Source organism: Suncus etruscus, chromosome 7 (assembly GCF_024139225.1).
Source record: "Suncus etruscus isolate mSunEtr1 chromosome 7, mSunEtr1.pri.cur, whole genome shotgun sequence".
Lineage (NCBI taxonomy): Eukaryota > Metazoa > Chordata > Mammalia > Eulipotyphla > Soricidae > Suncus > Suncus etruscus.
This window is the reverse complement of record NC_064854.1, coordinates 87978823-87998738: the sequence shown is the minus strand read 5'-3', so window position 1 is coordinate 87998738 and position 19916 is coordinate 87978823. Positions and strand designations below refer to the sequence as shown.

Below are 19916 nucleotides of genomic sequence, written 5' to 3'. Positions count from 1 at the left end.
CACAATGTTTTCTGTGTAGGTTTACTTGAGAATTACCTCACATGCTTGTTGATAATTTCACATTGCTTATGATTATCTTATAACCTCTCTTAGTATCTCTACTTTGAGTTCGACTCTGAATGTTAAACACTTCCCAGTGGTCTTTAAACACCCTAAACTGATTCAATATGAAAACCTTTAAAGCAGGAGGGAAGAAAGTAAGAGATACTGCCTGGCCTCTGTTTCACAGAAGACATTTCTCTGTATCTCAGGTTTCATTCACTTGAATTAGGGTGGGCTTTAGAGACTTTATTCTGGAAAAAAATATTGTTTGTGCAGATGACCAGCATAAGGAGTGTGTTTACACAGTCTTATGTAAAACATTAGAAACTGACATAGACAAAGCTGAAGTGAATGTGGTACACACACTAGAAGACTAGATCTATACACCATAAAACTGCCACACTTTTCTCTCTCTTTCCTCCACCTACCCTTCCCAGGAGTCTTCAAGAAACAAACCTAGGGCACATGTCTCCTTCCTATATCTCACTCTCCTCAAGAATCTCCTCCATGGTGTGGGAGATGGTGATATCCCCCTCACTGCACTCTGATAGGCTGTTGCCCCTGGGCATTCGGGCTCCTAAAACCCCAGGACCCTGAAAGGTTACATGCCCTATCTGACTCCTGCCAGATAGGGTCCGCAGTGAACTGTCACACTCTCCCTCTGAGAATTTCTCGGGGCATTTGCACAGGAATCGGAAGTTCTTTAGGATCCATATTCTACAGCCAGACTCACGGGCTAGCAAAAAGCGAACCCAGCTCTTCTTCACCTCAGCTTTCACCTGCCAAGTGAGAGGAAAGGAAAGTCACTATCTTGAATTCACTGAGTCGTATTATGTCCACTCAGCAAGTATTTATTAAATGACTACTTCGTGCCACCCTTAGAAAATCTATCAATCATTTCCGGTCATGAGTTAGGAATAAAACAACTGGGTATGTGCAACATAATAGGTAGTAAAGACACAGAGAGGTCATTTAACTGAACAATGGAATAAAAGGGGAAAGACTTTATATCATATTTCGAGAAAGCTATGCCAGAGTGACATTTGAGAACTGCCTAGTGGTTAAGGCATCTGTAGAAGATAGAGAAAAGCAACAGTGTAAAATTTGGAAGATGGTTTTGCTGTTATGAAGCTTACACTCCAGCAGAAAGATACAGAAATACTTATAGGTGTGCAGAGGATGAAAGGAGAATAAACATCTATAATGCCCTCCAGAAGACAATAGGTCTTCTAGATTGCTCTGGTTTTTGTCAATGTTTTCTTACAGAGGAATGACTGGTTGGGTCAACACAATAATAATCATGATGAAACTAATTATCGTTAGTAAACTTTTTACCTTCTCTTAAACTCAGTATGCTCCACCCAAGACTATAAATCAAGGCTTAAAGAGGCACATTAACCTACTTACAAATTCCTTACTTGATGAACCCAGCTAGAATTATATTTTGGGAGTCGAAAGTTTAAATTTGTCTCTACACTCTCACTTTAATACTCCTAGGATGTCCATAAGGTCAGAAGTGGGTGTAGAGTTTCTTTATACTTATTGCAGTGTTCTTTACCATTTGTCCAAGCTTCCTCCTCTTCTCTCCAGTGAAAGTTTCCAGTATGACTTTATTCAAGTATATGCTTATTTCTGCATATCCTCCCACTTACCATCATCTAACAGAAACCTCTAGAGACAATAGAATACCATCCCAGCCTCACATAAAACTAATACGGTAGCATGGAAAACATACCTCACCATTGGCAAAACAATACAGCAAAGCCACAAGAAATCCCTGAAACAGAAGAAAGAGATGACATAAATACTGATTTCCTGAGAATTATGAAGTACAAAATCCTGCAGGCTTGGTTGCTTTAACTTTAATTTTTATGGTTAGTTTAACTTGAATTTTCATTTGCTATCCACTACCGAGTGTTTCCTAAGTGGTAATGATAAAATGCCATAGATGTTGTATCATTTATTCAACCAAACAAATGTGACTATTCCATTTCTAGTCACCTGTAGTGAGCATTAACACCTTTTATCATCTGACTTCCACTCTCCTTTTGGAAATATACATGCTCACCATTCCCTAGGCTCTTGTTAGGGTTGTTGATAATGTGGTCAAATGGTCAACAAAAGTTGTTTTAACAGGAGAAGAGCAGGATTGCATTCTTTCACTGTTGGTCACATGGTTGACATAGTCTGTTATTTTCCTAGTAATAAAGTCCATTTAATGAGGAAATAAACATACAATTTAGTTAATACTAATGCTAATATTTTCTTTCTTTCTTTCTTTCTTTTTTTTTGGTTTTTGGGCTTCATCTGGTGACGCTCAGGGGTGGGTTACTCTTGGCTATGTGCTCAGAAATCACTCCTGGCTTGGAGGACCATATGGGATGCCAGGGGATCAAAACAAGGTCCATCCTGGTCAGCTATTTGTAAGGCAAACATTCTACCACTGTGCTACCACACCAGCCTCAAATTTTCATTTTTTAAAAAAAATTTGTATTGAGTATCAGTCCTACTTGCAGTCTTTCGAATATGCATCACTGATGTACACTTGCTACCACCAGTGTTCCCTCCTTCCACCAGCTGCCACTATAGCAGACACTTTTCTGATAGACAGATAGATGATAGATAGATAGATAGATAGATAGATAGATAGATAGATAGATATCTTCCTTTTTTCCTTTTAAGTACTGTGGTTGCAAAACTATTACAAAAAGGTATCATGCATTTTACTTTAGCTCCTTTATTACCCAGTTCTTGTCCAGAATGATCATTTTCAATGACTATGGTGACATTGGTCATTTTGTTCTTTTGAAAATATAGCATGCCAATATATAAGGTAAAATATAATTTCCTAGATTAGAGGGCAATGAGCTTTGGTTGCATGTTTGTTTGTTTGTTTGATGCAGAAGTCATCAGGGTCTACTGGCTTTGTGCTCAGAAATCACTACTGATAGGCTCAGGGGATCATTTGGGACCCCAAGGATTGAACCTGAGTCAGCTGCATGCAAGGAAAAAGCCCTACCCACTGTACTATCACTCCATCCCCTGGATTATGTTTTCTACTTCACTATGGGTCAAATTTAGAGCCACAATGGTTATCTGTCTTCCTTTAGAATGTCTAGCTTATTCATTATGTATCTCTGTAACTTAGTGAAGCAAAACAGTAAAGATGCATCATATGAAAGACTTTCTTGGGCTAATTTTCAACTTTATTATTATATGCCCTTCTATTAATACATCCGTTTTGTTTTGATTTTGTTTGTTTTTGGGTCATTCCCGGTGATGTTCATGGGTTATTCCTGGCTCAGTGATCAGGATTACTTCTGAAAGTACTTGACTTAGGCATACTCCCTACCCACTGTGATTTCACTCCGGCCCCTACTACTACATATGAAAACAATAATTGGCATAGGAACAAAATAATATTTATTAAATAATTAAGTGAGTAAATAAGTTGGGTTTCTATCACTTGTAATTAAAAATCTACATATGCAGTGCTAGACTTCTTCTAAAATATGACAGCACACTTTCTTATCCTGTTATAGTGTTTTGTTTTTTAGAACAATTTTATTTTGGTTTTTGGGCCATACCCGGTGACACTCAGGGATTACTACTGGCTATGCACTCAGAAATCGCTCCTGGCTGGGGACCATATGGGACTCTGGGGATTGAACTGTGGTCCGTCCTAGGTTAGTGTGTATAGGGCAAATGCCATACTGCTTACATTACTGCTCTGGCCCCTTAGAACACCAATTTGATAGGATTCAATGCCTCATCAAGAAGATCATTCACTATGATCAAATAGGTTTCATCCCAGAAATGAAAGGATGGTTTAACATCCGTAAAACTATCAACATAATACACATCAACAACAAGAAAAACAAAAATCACATGATCATATCAATAGATGCAGAGAAAGCATTTGATAAGGTCCTACACCTATTCTTGATAAAAAAAAAACTATCACCAAGATGGGAATGAAAGAAACCTTTCTCAATATAGTCAAGGCCATCTACCTCAAGCCAATGACAAATATTATCCTCTATGTAGGAAAAACTGAAAGCCTTTCCTCTAAATTCTGGTACAAGACAAGACTATCCTCTCACCACTCCTATTCAACGTAGTACTACAGTACCTGCTGTAACGATTAGATAAGTAAAAGATATCAAGGTCATCCAGATAGGAACAGAAGTTAAGCTCTCACTGTTTGCAGAAAACCATAAAGACTCTAGCAAAAAGCTTCTGGAAAAATAGATTCATATAGCAATGTGGCAGGCTACAAAATTAACACACAAATCAATAGCCTTTTTATACACCAATAATGCTAGAGAAGAAATGGACATTAAGAAAACAATCTCATTCCCATTACTGTCACACAAACTCAAATATCTTGGAGTTAACTTGACTAAAGACATCAAGGAACTATACAAAGAAAACTATAAAACCCTGCTCCAAGAAATAATAGAGGACATGTGGAAATGGTAACATATACCCTACTCATGGATTGGCAAGATTATCACCATTAAAATCCAATACTCCTGAAAGCATTGTACAGATTTAATGAGATCCCTCTAAAGATACCCGTGACGTTCTTCAAAGAAGTGGATCAAACACTTCTAAATTTCATTTGGAACAATAAACACAAACAGCTAAATCAATTCTTGACTTGGAAAAGGAATATGAGAGACATTACTTTCCCCAATTTTAAACTGTATTACAAAGCAATAGTTATCAAAACAGCATGGTATTGGAATAAAGGCAGACCCTCAGATCAATGGAATAAGCCTGAGTACTCTGAGAATGTCCCCCAGACTTAAAATCACCTAATTTTTTATAAAGGGGCAAAAAATCCTAAATGGAGCAAGGAAAGCCTTTTCAACAAGTGGTGATGGCACAACTTGTTGGCCACTTGCAAAAAAAGCGAACTTAGACCTCAGCTAACACCAAATACAAAGGCAAAATCCAAAATGGATTAAAGACCTTTATATTAGACTTGAAACCATATGGTATATAAAACAACACGTAGGTAAAACACTCCATGACATTGAGACTGAAGGCATCTTTAAGGAGGAAACAGCACTCTCCAAATAAGTGGAAACAGAGATTAACAGATGGGAATATATTAAGCTGAGAAGCTTCTGCACCTCAAAGGAAATAATGCCCAGGATACAGAAGCCACTCATTGAGTGGGAGAAACTATTCACCCAATACCCCTGAGGGGCTAATCTCCAAAGTATACAAGGCACTGACAGAACTTTACAAGGGAAAAAAACATCTAATCCCATCAAAAAATGGGGAGAAGAAATGAACAGACACTTTGTCAAAGAAGAAATACAAATGACCAAAAGGCATATGAAAAAAATGCTCCACATCACTAACCATCAGGGAGATGTAATTCAAATCAACTATGAGGTACCATCTCACTCCACACAGATTGACACACATTACAATCAATGAGAACAAGCAGTGCTGGTGGGACCGTGGAAAGAAACTCTTATTCACTGCTGATGGGAATGCCGTCTAGTCCAACCTTTATGGAAAGCGATATAAAGATTCCTCCAAATCCTGGAAATTGAGCTCCCATACAATCCAGCTATACCACTTCTAGGGATATACCCAAGGAACACAAAAATACAATACAAAAATTCCTTCCTCACACCTATATTCCTTGCCATGCTATTTATAATAGCCAGACTCTGGAAACAGCCAAGATGACCTTCAACAGATGAAGGGCTAAAGAAACTGTGATACATATACACAATGGAATATTATGCAGCTGTCAGGAGAGATGAAGTCATGAAATTGTCCTATACATGGATGTACATGGAATCTATTATGCTGAGTGAAATAAGTCAGAGGGAGAAATATAGATGCAGAATAATCTCCCTCATCTATGCGTTTTAAGAAATATAAAATAAATTTTTGCAATGATTCTCAGAGACAAAAGAGAGAAGGGCTGAAGGCCAGCTCACAACATGAAGCTCCCCACAGAGTAATGAGTGCAGTTAGAGAAATAACTACATTGAGAACTATCATATCAATGTGTATGAAGAAAGGAAGTAGAAAGCCTGTCTAGAGTACAGGTGGTGGTGGGGTGGGGAGGAAGGAGATTTGGGACATTGGTAATGGGATTGTTGCACTTGTGAAGGGGGGGTGTTCTTTACTTGATGGAAGCCCAATTACAATCATATTTGTAATCAAAGTGTTTAAATAAGTATAATTTAAAAAAAGAATAAACCACCTTTTAAGAAAAAAATTTAAGCAGAGGTTCCAAGATGATTCTCTTGATTGGATTAGAATAATCTATCTCACTAAATGTATACCCATCTCTGTCTTTTGGTATGTGTGGGAATAGTGTGTGTATATTCAGAAGATGCCCATCCCCAAATATGTTCTCTTGTTCAAAACATCTGGTTTTTCATATTCTAAGTTGCATGTAAGCTCTAGCAGACTATAAAGCCGAATGATCCACATTGTCAAAAAATATGGTCCTATATATGCCACCCCTTCCTAAAGGCAATAATTACACTTAAATAATTAAACTTACCTTATGTTTCCTTCTTTAAATCTAGGGTGAATTTACAACTCCTTCCACCAATGCAATGCAATTTAAGTGACTTTCTAGGTTTGTTGTTGTTTTTGTTTGGGGGGCACACCTGGTAGTGTTCAGGGGTCATTCCTTACTTTGTGTTCAAAAATTTCTACTGGCAAGTTCAGAGATCCATGTGGGATGCTGGAGATAGAGCCTGGGGCAGCAGTGTGCACGGTAAATGCCCTACCCCTTATGTAATTGCACCCACCATGATTTACTGAGAAAGTCTTTACAAACAATGCAAAAAAGGGAAGTTTCTATTTTCTTTCTTAGGACATTTGTACTTAGAGTGCTTTGAGATGCCAGCTACCATGCTGTGGCTGATACAAGATACAGACAGGAGAACTGAAATTTTTTGTTTTCTTTTCTTTTGTGTTTTTTGGGACCCTGTTCAGAGCTTCTCTTGGTTCTGTGCTCAGAAATCACTCCTGGTAGGCTCGAGAGAACCATGTGGGATGATAAGGATTCAACCTGAGTTGACCACTTGCAAAGCAAATGCCTTACCCACTGTTCTATCTCTCCTGCCCTGAAGATTTCTAATTGATATATTCACCCAATTTTCTGGACATCCATCACATGAATGCATTATCTTGGATGTTTCAGTCCAAACTAGCCTTAAGATATTTTCCCAGCCTGCCCAGTGGGGTCCGACTGTGAAAAACTGTGAGTGCTGCCTGTGTGTGTCTGTCTACTGTCCTCTTGCGTGAACCTCTTGGGAGTGGGCCGAAAAGAGGCTCCAGAAAACTCGCTCTCCCAGAGGCCAATTCCAGGGCAGGACTCCATAACATGAAAACCAGCTAGGCTTTGCAGAAGCCGGGTCCCCTGTTTGCGACGTCAGGCTGGGAAAATCCACGAAACTACGCCTGCCCTGTGGGGCCCGACTGTGAAAAACTGTGAGTGCTGCCCGTGTGTGTCTGTCTGCTATCCTGTTGCGTGAACCTCTTGGGAGTGGGCCGAAAAGAGGCTCCAGCAGAGCACTTTGGCTCCGCTTCGCTACGCGGTCATGCGCTCTTTCTAAGAAAAGAACACCATCTCAACAAGAAGAAAAAATTACACCAAGAACTGTGCTGGATCACAGAAGCAAGCATTTCTCTCCGGACTGTCTTCTCTGCTGCGTGCTCAAGCCTAAGATTTGATCCTGTGTGAGGCTTCATCCACGGAGGACTCCCCTCCCTTAGAGGCAAGTCGGCCCATCCAGAAAGGGCGGAGCCAGAGGAGTGTGCTGCCTGCATCATATAGCCAATGAATACCACCACAACATGTAGAAAAACCCAGAATACAAGTGTGACAATGGGAAACAATGCAGGCCAGAATCAGACATAGAGAATGAAGATGACAATTCTGATGACCAGATAATGACCAACCAACTAATCAACCTCTCAGATAAGGACTTTAGACTAGCAATATGGAAGATCCTCAATGAACTCAAAGAAACCATGGATCGAGTTGAACAGAATACTAATAAGAACCAAGAAAATATGAAGACAGAAATCACAAAACTCCAAACTGAAATAACATGTCAACTAACAGGCCTGAAAAAGTCAGTAAACGAAATGAATGACAAAATGGATAAGCTCTGGGACAGGGTATCAGAAGCTGAGAATAGACTTGGTGCTGTGGAAGATGGGGTACATAACAATTCCATACAGCAGGAGAGATTGGAAAAAAAACTTAAAGCAAATGAACAGACAATGGAAAAATTAGTCAAAGAATGGGAACAGATGAAAATAGAGTCTATGATAAGATCAACAGAAACAACTTAAGAATCATTGGAGTCCCAGAGACTCAGGAAGAAAATTTCCGGGATGAATCAACGGTCAAGAACATCATTAAAGAGAAACTTCCAGAGCTAAAGAATATATGTGATCAAATCCTGCATGCTCGAAGAGTACCAACCAAAAGAGACCCCAGAAAAACCACCCCAAGACACATCCTAGTCACAATGACAAATCCCACAGATAGAGACAGAATTCTGAAAACAGCAAGATCAAAAGGGGAAATTACGTTCAAGCAAGCATCCTTGAGATTTACAGCAGACCTGTCACCAGAAACACTCAAAGCCAGAAAGCAGTGGTGGGATATACAAGACTGAATGAAATGAATGCTTCACCTAGAATACTGTACCCAGCAAAACTCACTTTCCAGTTTTACAGAAGAATACATGGTTTCACAGATAAAAAACAGCTCAGAAACATTACAGACTCAAAACCAGTCTTAAGAGAAAAACTGAAAGACCTAATGGAAAACAAGACTAACCAAAAGACACACCAAATTTCGATATAAAGATGGCATTAAATTCCAGGACAATTCTTTCTCTCAATGTCAATGGACTAAATGCACCAGTTAAGAGACACAGAGTGGCTAAATGGATCAAAAAACTCAATCCAACCTTCTGCTGCCTACAAGAAACGCACCTGAATAGTCAGAACAAACATAGACTCAAAATAAATGGAGAAAAATTATCCAAGCAAACAGCACCCATAAATAAGCTGGAGTGGCCATACTAATATCAGATAATGCAAACTTTATACTCAGGAAGGTTGTAAGGGACAAAGATGGACATTTTATATTAATCAAGGGGTATGTAGAGAAGGAAGAAAAACTCTCCTAAACATATATGCACCGAATGAGGGGCCAGCAAAATATTTAATACAACTGTTGACAAATCTGAAAAATAATATCAACAACAACAGAATAATTGTGGGGGACCTCAACATGGCTTTGTCAACACTGGATAGGTCAACCTATCCTAGACTGAAACCCAAAGAGAATATACTAGACCTGAGGAGAGAAATGGAAAAAAGAGGCCTAGTGGATATATATAGGACACTCCATCCCCAGAAACCTGGATACACATTCTTCTCCAATGTACATGGGACATTCTCCAGGATAGACTACTTGCTGGCACATAAAACATATCTCCATAATATCAATAGGATAGAAATTTTGCAGACTACCTTCACTGACCACAAGGCTCTGAAATTATTTGTGAATTCCGAAGGGACTCAGAAAAAAAACATAAACATCTGGAAATTAAACAACCTCATACTGAAAAACCAGTGGGTCTGAGATGAAATCAAGGAGGAAATCAAAAGGTTCCTGGAAACAAATGACAATAAAGACACAAACTATCAGAACTTATGGGACACAGCAAAAGCAGTACTGAGAGGAAATTTTATAGCTTTGCAAGCACACATCAGGAAGGAAGAAGGAGCTTACCTGAGTAGCTTAATGACACAGCTAATAGGACTAGAAAGTGCTCAACAAAAGGACCCAAAAATAGGGAGACAGAAGGAAATAACAAAGCTGAGAGTAGAAATCAACGAAGTGGAAACCCAAAAAACAATCTGAAAGATCAACAAAAGCAGAAGTGGTTCTTTGAAAAAATAAACAAGATTGATAGACCACTGGCAAACCTAACAAAGAAAGAGAGAGAGAGAAAATTGATAAATCGTATTAGGAATGAAAAAGGAGAGATCACTAATGATATGACAGAGATTCAAAGGGTAATCAGTAACTACTTTGAGAAACTCTACGCCAATAAAAATGAGAACCTGGAAGAAATGGATAAATTCTTGGACTCTTATAATCTTCCACGGTTGAAGGAAGAGGATGTAGCATTTCTAAACACCCCCATCACCATTGATGAAATTAAAACGGTAATCAATTGTCTGCCCAAAACAAAAGCCAAGGTCCAGATGGATTCACTAATGAATTCTTTCATACTTTCCAAGAGGAACTACTACCAATCCTGGCAAGACTCTTTCATGAAGTTGAACAAACGAAAACACTTCAAAATAGCTTTTATGAAGACAACATCACCTTGATACCTAAACCAGACAGAGATGCTACCAAAAAAGAAAATTACAGACCAATATCGCTGATAAATGCAGATGGAAAGATCCTCAACAAAATCCTGGCAAATAGGATTCAATGCCTCATTAAGAAGATTATCCACTATGATCAAGTAGGTTTCATCCCAGGAATGCAAGGATGGTTTAACATCCGTAAATCTATCAACATAATACTCAACATCAACAACAAGAAAAATAAAAACCACATGATCATATCAATAGATGCAAAGAAAGCATTTGATAAGGTCCAACATCCATTGTTGATCAAAACTCTCAACAAGATGGGAATGGAAGAAACCTTTCTCAATATAGTTAAGGCCATCTACCACAAGTCCGTGGCAAATATTATCCTCAATGGAGAAAAACTAAAAGCCTTCCCTCTAAATTCTGGCACAAGACAAGGCTGTCCTCTCTCACCACTCCTATTCAACATAGTACTGGAAGTACTTGTTCTAGAGATTAGGCAAGAAAAAGATATCAAGGAAATCCAGATAGGAAAGGAAGAAGTCAAGCTCTCACTGTTTGCAGATGACATGATACTCTACTTAGAAAACCCTAAAGACTCTATCAAAAAGCTTCTAGAAACAATAGACTCATATAGCAAGGTGGCAGGCTACAAAATTAACACAAAAAATCAATGGCTTTTCTATACACCAATAATAATAGGGAAGAAATGGACATTAAGAAAACAATCCCATTCACATTAGTGCCACACAAACTCAAATATCTTGGAATCAACTTAACTAAAAATATGAAGGACCTATACAAAAAAAAACTGTAAAACTCTGCTCCAAGAAATAAGAGAGGACACACAGAAATGGAAACGCATACCCTGCTCATGGATTGGCAGGATTAACATCATCAAAATGGCAATACTCCCCAAGGCATTATACAGATTTAATGCTATCCCTCTAAAGATACCCATGACATTCTTCAAAGAAGTGGATCAGGCACTTTTGAAATTCGTTTGGAACAATAAACACCCTAGAATAGCTAAAGCAATCATTGGGAAAAGGAATATGGGAGGAATTACTTTCCCAACTTAAACTTTACTACAAAGCAATAGTTATCAAAACAGCATGGTATTGGAATAAGGATAGGCCCTCAGATCAGTGGAATAGGCTTGAGTACTCAGAAAATGTTCCCCAGACTTACAATCACCTAATATTTGATAAAGGAGCAGGAAATCCTAAATGGAGCAGGGAAAGCCTCTTCAACAAGTGGTGTTGGCACAACTGGATAGCCACTTGCAAAAAATTGAACTTAGACCCCCCCCAGCTAACATCATGTACGAAGATAAAATCCAAATGGATTAAAGACCTCGATATCAGACCCAAAATCATAAGATTTATAGAAAAACACATAGGCAAAACACTCCAGGACATTCAGAGTACAGGCATATTCAAGGAGGAAACTGCACTCTCCAAGTAAGTGAAAACAGAGATTAACAGATGGGAATATATTAAGCTGAGAAGCTTCTGCACCTCAAAGGAATAGTGCCCAGGATTCAAGAGCCACCCACTGAGTGGGAGAAACTATTCACCCAATACCCCATCAGATAAGGGGCTAATCTCCAAAATATACAAGGCACTGACAGAACTTTACAAGGAAAAAAACATCTAATCCATAAAAAAATGGGGAGAAGAATATGAACAGACACTTTGACAAAGAAGAAATACAAATGGCCAAAAGACACATGAAAAAATGCTCCACATCACTAATCATCAGGGAGATGCAAATCAAAACAATGATAAGATACCACCTCACACCACAGAGAATGGCACACATCACAAAGAATGAGAATAAACAGTGTTGGCGGGGATGTGGAGAGAAAGGAACTCTTATCCACTGCTGGTGGGAATGCTGTCTAGTTCAACCTTTATGGAAAGTGATATGGAGATTCCTCCAAAAACTGGAAATCGAGCTCCCATACGACTCAGCTATACCACTCTAGGAATATACCCTAGGAACACAAAAAATACAATACAAAAACCCCTTCCTTACACCTATATACATTGCAGCACTATTTACCATAGCAAGACACTGGAAACAACCAAGATGCCTTCAACAGACGAATGGCTAAAGAAACTGTTGGTACATATACCACAATGGAATATTATGCAGCTGTCAGGAAGAAATGAAGCTCATGAAATTTTCCTATACATGGATGTACCACAGATCTATATTTCTGAGTGAAAATAAGTCAGAGAGGAGAGAGAGAAAACGCAGAATGGTCTCACTCATCTATGGGTTTTAAGAAAATGAGATGAAAGACATTCTTTGCAATAATACTTTTCAGACACAAAAAAGAAAAAGAGCTGAAAGTCCTCCAGCCTCACATCAGGAAGATCACCAAAGAGTGATGCAGTTTGAGTTAGAGAAATAACTACATTTTAGAACTGTCCTAATAATGAGAATGTATGAGGAAATGGAGAGCCTGTTTAGAGTACAGGTGGGGGTCGGGTGGGGAGGAGGGAGACTTGGGACATTGGTTGATGGAAATGTTTGCACTGGTGATGGTCATGTTCTTTACATGACTGAAACCCAAACACAAATCATGTATGTAATCAAGGTGTTTACATAAAAAAAATTTTTTCCCAAAATATGTATGTATCCAAAGGACCACCACTCTCTGTAGAGTGTTAACATGAAGCTTTTTATTAAGTGCTTATTTTGCTATAAGTTTTCACACTCACAAAATTTTCAGGGATGATAAGCTGGTTATTAGTCTAAGTTATATTTTGATGTTTACTACATTGGGCTATTGAATAAGCATGTTCCCATACAGAAGAAGTCTAGTAGGCCTAAGTTTCTTTCTCAAAAGTTTGTCCCACATAGTGTCACATGAGTTTCTGTTCCACTACTGAACTTGAGTGTCTGACATCAACTGGTCAAATGTTCACTGGACCAATCAAGCTCCATAGGGAGACATCAGCAAACACTACTGACATGAGAGCTGTGTCTTTCTGTTTTGTTTTTCTAAGTTTGTTTATATAGTTTTTAAAAATAAGATTAAATTATCAAAGGAACTACTGATGATTAAACTTTAGTTTTAAAATCTTCAAAAAAATTAAATAAATTAATCATGGTTTCAAAATGAAGACAATTTTATATTAATTGGAAGAATACAGCAACACACCTATAGAGGAGAAAAATCTACTCTCCTATTGCCCAGACCACAGACTTGACATCCAGGGTTTCTGGTGAGTGGATAGCGGATGATTGCTATTTTCTATGTTCTTCCCATAGAATTACAGGCCCTAACTCTCAGATGACTCTGTCAGATGACTTTCTACTCTGGCCTATATAACCTGGAGTCTTCTGGTTCTTATCCTCACAGAGATCACATACAATGGCTATACCTCAGCAAGCAATCTTATCTTTATATTTATCAGCATATTTTTTTATTTAATCCAAAAGCCTCATGTTCTTCATCTTTATAATGGCATAAACGTAGGTTGAGGACTCTTTTTTGTTCTCTCCTTTATGTCAAGTCAGCTGTGTGAAGTTCATGGTTTCCGTAGCATTTCCTCACAGGTGGAGATGGAAATGGGAGAAAATTGTCATATACTCAAACAACAAAGAAAACTACCATTCCTATTCAGGTTCAATAATTCTATTAAATAAATTATTCTCAGTGTTTGATTGATTTCTAAGATGTTCACAGGTTGTTTAGACAATTTTGTCCAATTTTATTCATATGTCTGTTTACTTTTGAACCAAATCTGGCAGTGCTCAGGGCTTATCCTTGTCTCTGTCCCTCAGGGATCACTCCTTGCATGCTTGAGAAATTATATGTGTTACTCAGAATCAAACCTAGGTTGGTTGAATGCAAGGCAAACCACCCTAACCCACTGCTACTGTCACTTAAGCCCAATTTTGTCCAATTTTACTGTTGCTTTTGGGAGTTAAAATTTACCATGCTTTTTAGTTTCTCCATTCTATTAATACTATCCTCTGATAATGCTTTAATATGGTTATTCTAAGATACTACTCTAAAAGATTGATGATGTGTTCATGTTGTTTACAGTCAACTTTAGCATCATTAGCCTTAAATAATGAGCCATCCTCACCATATTTTGTGTATTTGTGCAGTTTTTTTTTTAACTAAGAATAAATCTAAGAAATGTTCCACTCTCCTACCCTCCTCTTCCCAGCCTCCCCTCCTCTCCTTTCCTTTACACTCCTCTTGCCTTTGCTATTAATTGCAATGACTAGTCATATACATTTGGTTGTGAGTGTTCATTGGAGATTGAGCACACATTCCTGGCTTTAGTGCTGGCATATCTATAACTATCTAGCTCACACATACCTGTCTCTAGAGTGCTTGCCTTGCATAAATCTGAGATTCAATCCCCCTATATGGTCTCCTGAGTCTGCCAGGAGTAATACCTGAGCATAGAGTGAGGATTAAGCCCTGAGCACCACTGGTTTGACCCCAAAAGCAAGATAGATAGATGATAGATGATGATAGATAGATAGATAGATAGATAGAAAAAAGATAGATAGATAGATAGATGATTGATTGATAGATAGATAGAAAGATGTAGAGATAGATAGATAGATAGATAGATAGATAGATAGATAGATAGAATAAAAATAATAAACCAACTCTAGCAAGACCCACTTATTTGGGTATCAGATGTGAAAGTTATAATGTGTCAGCCTAGTAGTCATCACATGGAACAAAAACTTATCCATTTCTAATATAGTCATTTATGACTCCCAGGAATCATGAGAAATAATGAATATTTATTGGTCATTTTAATCTGCTTCAGTTATGGTTAACAATTTAACCCATGGGAAACCAAAATAATCATTTTAATTCTTGTTCCTAGTTTGGGTTTTCATATATCTATCAATGTTTGGAGTTACCTGATCGTTTTTTTTTGTTTGTTTGTTTTTTATATTTTTGTTATTGACTTTATTGTTTTGTTGGTTATTTTTTGTCTTGTCACCTCTTTCCTTTTTTTTCCTTCCCGCTTCTAAATTAATATTCTACAACACCTAGAAGTACCCACTCCTAGCTTTTTTTGTTTTTGCTTTTTCTTTTTCTTTTCCATTTCCATTTTCTATATCTCCAACAGAAACCACATTGATTGAATCATATTGTTCAGCCTCATAAACTGAGGGGGGGAATGACTTGGACCAACAGGTCCACACACTGCATGAATATTTAGTGGAAATAAAAAATTATCAGACTCTGAACAATCAAACCCAAAGTCAATGGCAACAGAATCTACACCTAATCCCACAGAAAGCTCTCCAAGTGGGGACCAATTATACTAGTATTCTGGGGGGTAAAGGAGGGAGATATGGGATGCATACTGGAAGCAGGGGTGGAGGGAGGACATCAATGGTGGTGGGAATACCCCTTGCTTTATTGTCACTATGAACCTTTAATATTACTCGTGAAATATTTGTAATTCACATAGGCCCAAATAAAAATTAATTAAAAAAAAAGTTTAAAACCTTCATTGTTTAAGCTGATAAAGTCTTCTGGTTTTTAAAGTACTTTTTTTTTATTTTACTTTTGGTCCCTTTTAATTTTGACTTGTTTCTTTATGCACTACTTACATGGAAGGAGCTCAGAGTCAACTGAAAGACGAGTCGGAGATGTCTTGGAAATCCAATAAACATGATCATCAGTGATGAAAGAGAAGATCATTTCATGAACACCCCAATAAAGGAATCAGGACTAGAGTTGATTTTGCTAATACTGTAAGCAAAAATCAGAATTGCCATGAGTGACACATTGGGAATAGGCAGCATTTCCTGTTCTTTTGTTCATAGACTTTATTGTAGCTGATTTTCTACATTTCATTTTTGTTCTTGACTAAACATTGAATGCCTTAAGAACCAGTGTAGTATTTTTCATTCATCTATACACCTGAGTCTGGGTAGATTATTAGAAAACAAATGAATTAATGATTTTTACCTCTACAGACTATTTATGTATATCTACACCATATCAGCATATTTACCTCATTGTACTTACATAATATGTGACTATCAATTTTAGAATTTGGCCCCCTCCTACTATATTTGATCATTTTCTTATTAGTTAGATAGCAGCTACATAATTTTTTCAGTTATTTTTTGTTTGGGAACTTTCCAAGCATTGAGGACTTTCCAACAGTCCCTGTATGCATTCTTGATGCTACTTGACCAAACAGGCAAGCAGTTTAGTGATAGAACCAACAATAGAATGAAGTTCAAGCCCTGCAATGCCATGAACCACCAGGAACACCTCAAAGATGTTTGGGACCTTGAGGATCACATCCAGAAAAACTTAGATGCTATGTGATGCTAGGATCAAATGAGTGTTGGATGAATCTAAGGTATGCATCATAATTCTTAGAGTGTCTACCAAGTTTCCTATCTCTTTATTATCACATTCTTTGAATGCTAGTGTTTTGCTTATCTTGAGAAGAAAGACTTTGTCACATGGAGTCTTTGTGGTGGGTCCCAGTCTAGAAACCAGGCTTCTGATGTCACATTTATGCCTTGCATATCCATGCAGGCCTTCAGCAGAAACCTCCATGCTTCTCTTCAATGCCCAAGACAAGACAGTGGGAACTTCAAGAAATGAGGATTTTATTATCCTTATAAAAGTGATGTTGTGGGGCTGGAGAGATAGCATGGAGGTAGGGCGTTTGCCTTGCATGCAGAAGGATGGTGGTTTGAGTTCCGACATCCCATACTGGTTCCCCCGACCCTACCAGGAGTGATTTCTAAGCATAGAGCCAGGAGTAACCCCTGAGTGCTGCTGGGTGTGACCCAAAAAACAAACAAACAAAAAGTAATGTATGCATTCTTACAAAAAAGCTAAACATTTCTTTCTACCATCCATGTGGAAAATGCACAGCTGAGGCCCAAACATCCCATTCTACATACCTGTGGTTCCCAAATATGGTAATTATTAATATTTCCTGACAGAACTTCATAAACACGTATGTTTACATAAACTCATATGTAACTATATATGTGATACATAAATATTTAAAATTAGCTTTTAGCTTTCTGGGTAACTGGATATACAATTCTGTCCCCAGAATAAAACTTCTGTCAGTGGGGTCTATAGAACATAAATTTTTGAGAAATACCTATAGGATTATAAATCAATACTTTAGAGAATGACTTTTCTTTACTCTGAGCTGCTTCTAGATTTAAATTTAAGAACTGGGGGGATGGCTCCTAACTTGGGGACCATATGGGATGCTGGGGAATTGAACCGCAGTCCATCCTAGGTTAGATGTATATAAGGTAAATGCCTCACTGCTGCGCCACCACTCCATGCCTCTTTTTGTCCAGACATTTTTGGGAAACACTATGTCTATCCTTCAAAAAACTGGAAATTGAGTTCCCATATGATTCAGCAATACCACTCCTAGGGATATACCACTAGGAACACAAAAACAATACAAAAATGCCCTTTGCAATCATGTTTTGTCACAACACTATTTACTATAGCCCACAATTTTGGAAACAATCCAATGCCCCAAGAATAGATGAGTGACTAAAGAAAGAAATTATGGTGCATCTACATAGTGAATTTTCTGCAACTGTTGGGAAAGGTGAAGTAATACAATTTGCTTATGCATGGATATAAATGGAGAGTATTATGCTCAGTGAAATGGGTCAGAGAGAGGAATAGACATGAATAATCTCACTCATTTATTGGATTTAATAAAAATAAAAGATAATACTCAGAGACAATAGAGAGGAGGGCTAGGAGAACCAGTCAATGATAGGAAGCTGGCCACAGTGTGGAGCAAGGCAGTTAGAGCAAAGAAGGGACCACTATGACACTGATAACTGAAACTGATCACTCAGGACACTATCTGGGTGCTGGATGGAGATAAAGTAATATGCAGGGTATTCCTTCATTAACAACAGTGAAAAACAATGTCTAAAAGAAAAAAAAAACAGAGAGAGAAAAGCAAAATGCTTGGCTCAGAAGCTAATTAAGGGGTAGGAAACTTCTTGTACAAAGGGGAAACAGGGAATTTGGTGGTGAGAATGCTTCTGGGCGAAGGGAGGCTGACAATGTAAGACTTCATTCTGAACAACTTTGTAATCACAGTCTTTGAAAAAAAATGAAAAAGCATACTATGACTCTTATTTTCTCTGAGAACAATCAAAATAAAATATTACTAACTGGACAAATAGACTAAAATCCCTTTTCAAACTACTCCTTTGGGTTAAAACACTCTTTACCTTAGAAAAACTGATTAAGAGTATATAACCTATAAAAAGATAAGAATAACAAGTAAAATGGGAAGGGAGCACTTTATAATTTATTTATTTGCATTTATAACAAAGCATTATCTCAATAAATAATTACAATCTGACATATTGTTACTGTAGTAAAATGGTTGGATGCAACTAAGTCATGCCACAAAGAAAGAAAGACTGTGTGAAAAATTTATTTTCTTGCACTTAAAAAATGTGTGGTGGTGTTTCTTAAGATCTTAAAATTAGGGTCCGGAGAGATAGCATGGAGGTAAAGCGTTTGCCTTTCATGCAGGAGGTCATCGGTTCGAATCCCGGCGTCCCATATTGGTCCCCCGTGCCTGCCAGGAGCAATTTCTGAGCCTGGAGCCAGGAATAACCCCCTGAGCACTGCCTGGTGTGACCCAAAAACCAAAAAAAAAAAAAAAAAAAAAAAAAGATCTTAAAATTAGTCAATATTTTTCTGAAGGTTTTTCTTTTTTTTGTTTTTTTTTTCTAGCAGAAAGGAGAGAGCTTTCATGTGTTTTTAACTGTGTCTTTAATACTGCCCAAATCAAATACTTCTCAAAGAGAGGCCAAATTCTTGTCAAATCACTCTTTTGTTTCCATAAATGTTCTTACAAGTATTTTAGCAATTGTCTTCTAGTTGTCTACTAGTGTATATTCTTGACTATTTTCCACTTAATTTCCAAGGGGTCAGAGTATGCTTATCATTTTCTAAAGGCCTATATGATCTATGCTAACTTTTTTGGAGTATCTATCTCTGATTTCCATCTTTTATATTAAATAAAGATAGTAAAGCAACTTGTTTCCTTCTCTGCAACATGCCACAACAGCAGAAATTCAAAAATAATCTTGTAGTATTTGATACTGACCGAAAGATACTCACCTGTATTTATAATCTCTGAAACACATTTGATTGGCTTTCAACTTAGAAATTAGAAGCTTGAGAATTTTCATGAAGATGAAGAAATTGACCTTTGAAAAAGCAGATATTAGTAAGTAATGGGCTCAATATTGCTGTGGATATTAAAGGTGATTCTAGGTCTGACCATCATATCACTGTCTATTAAAACTAAAAAGGCTCAGCAGTCAAGTTAATGCTTGCAACAATCTTTCACCTCCCTAAAATTATATCAGTTAAATTATGAAAGTGACCATGAAAAGTAAGTTAGTCTATTTTCCTGCCTCAGTCA

At 37.6% G+C, this 19916-nt stretch overlaps 1 protein-coding gene across 1 annotated transcript in view; it reads right to left on the bottom strand.

Annotated features, from left to right (window-relative positions):
* Positions 1 to 518: 518 nt before the first annotated feature.
* Positions 519 to 19916, bottom strand: part of GLP2R (glucagon like peptide 2 receptor) — a 63734-nt gene continuing 44336 nt past the window's right edge. Inside the window, 6 exon segments of the mRNA XM_049777652.1 lie at positions 519 to 821; positions 1778 to 1819; positions 16063 to 16116; positions 16118 to 16165; positions 16167 to 16204; positions 19596 to 19698. Of these exon segments, the coding sequence (XP_049633609.1) occupies positions 519 to 821; positions 1778 to 1819; positions 16063 to 16116; positions 16118 to 16165; positions 16167 to 16204; positions 19596 to 19698 (588 nt within the window).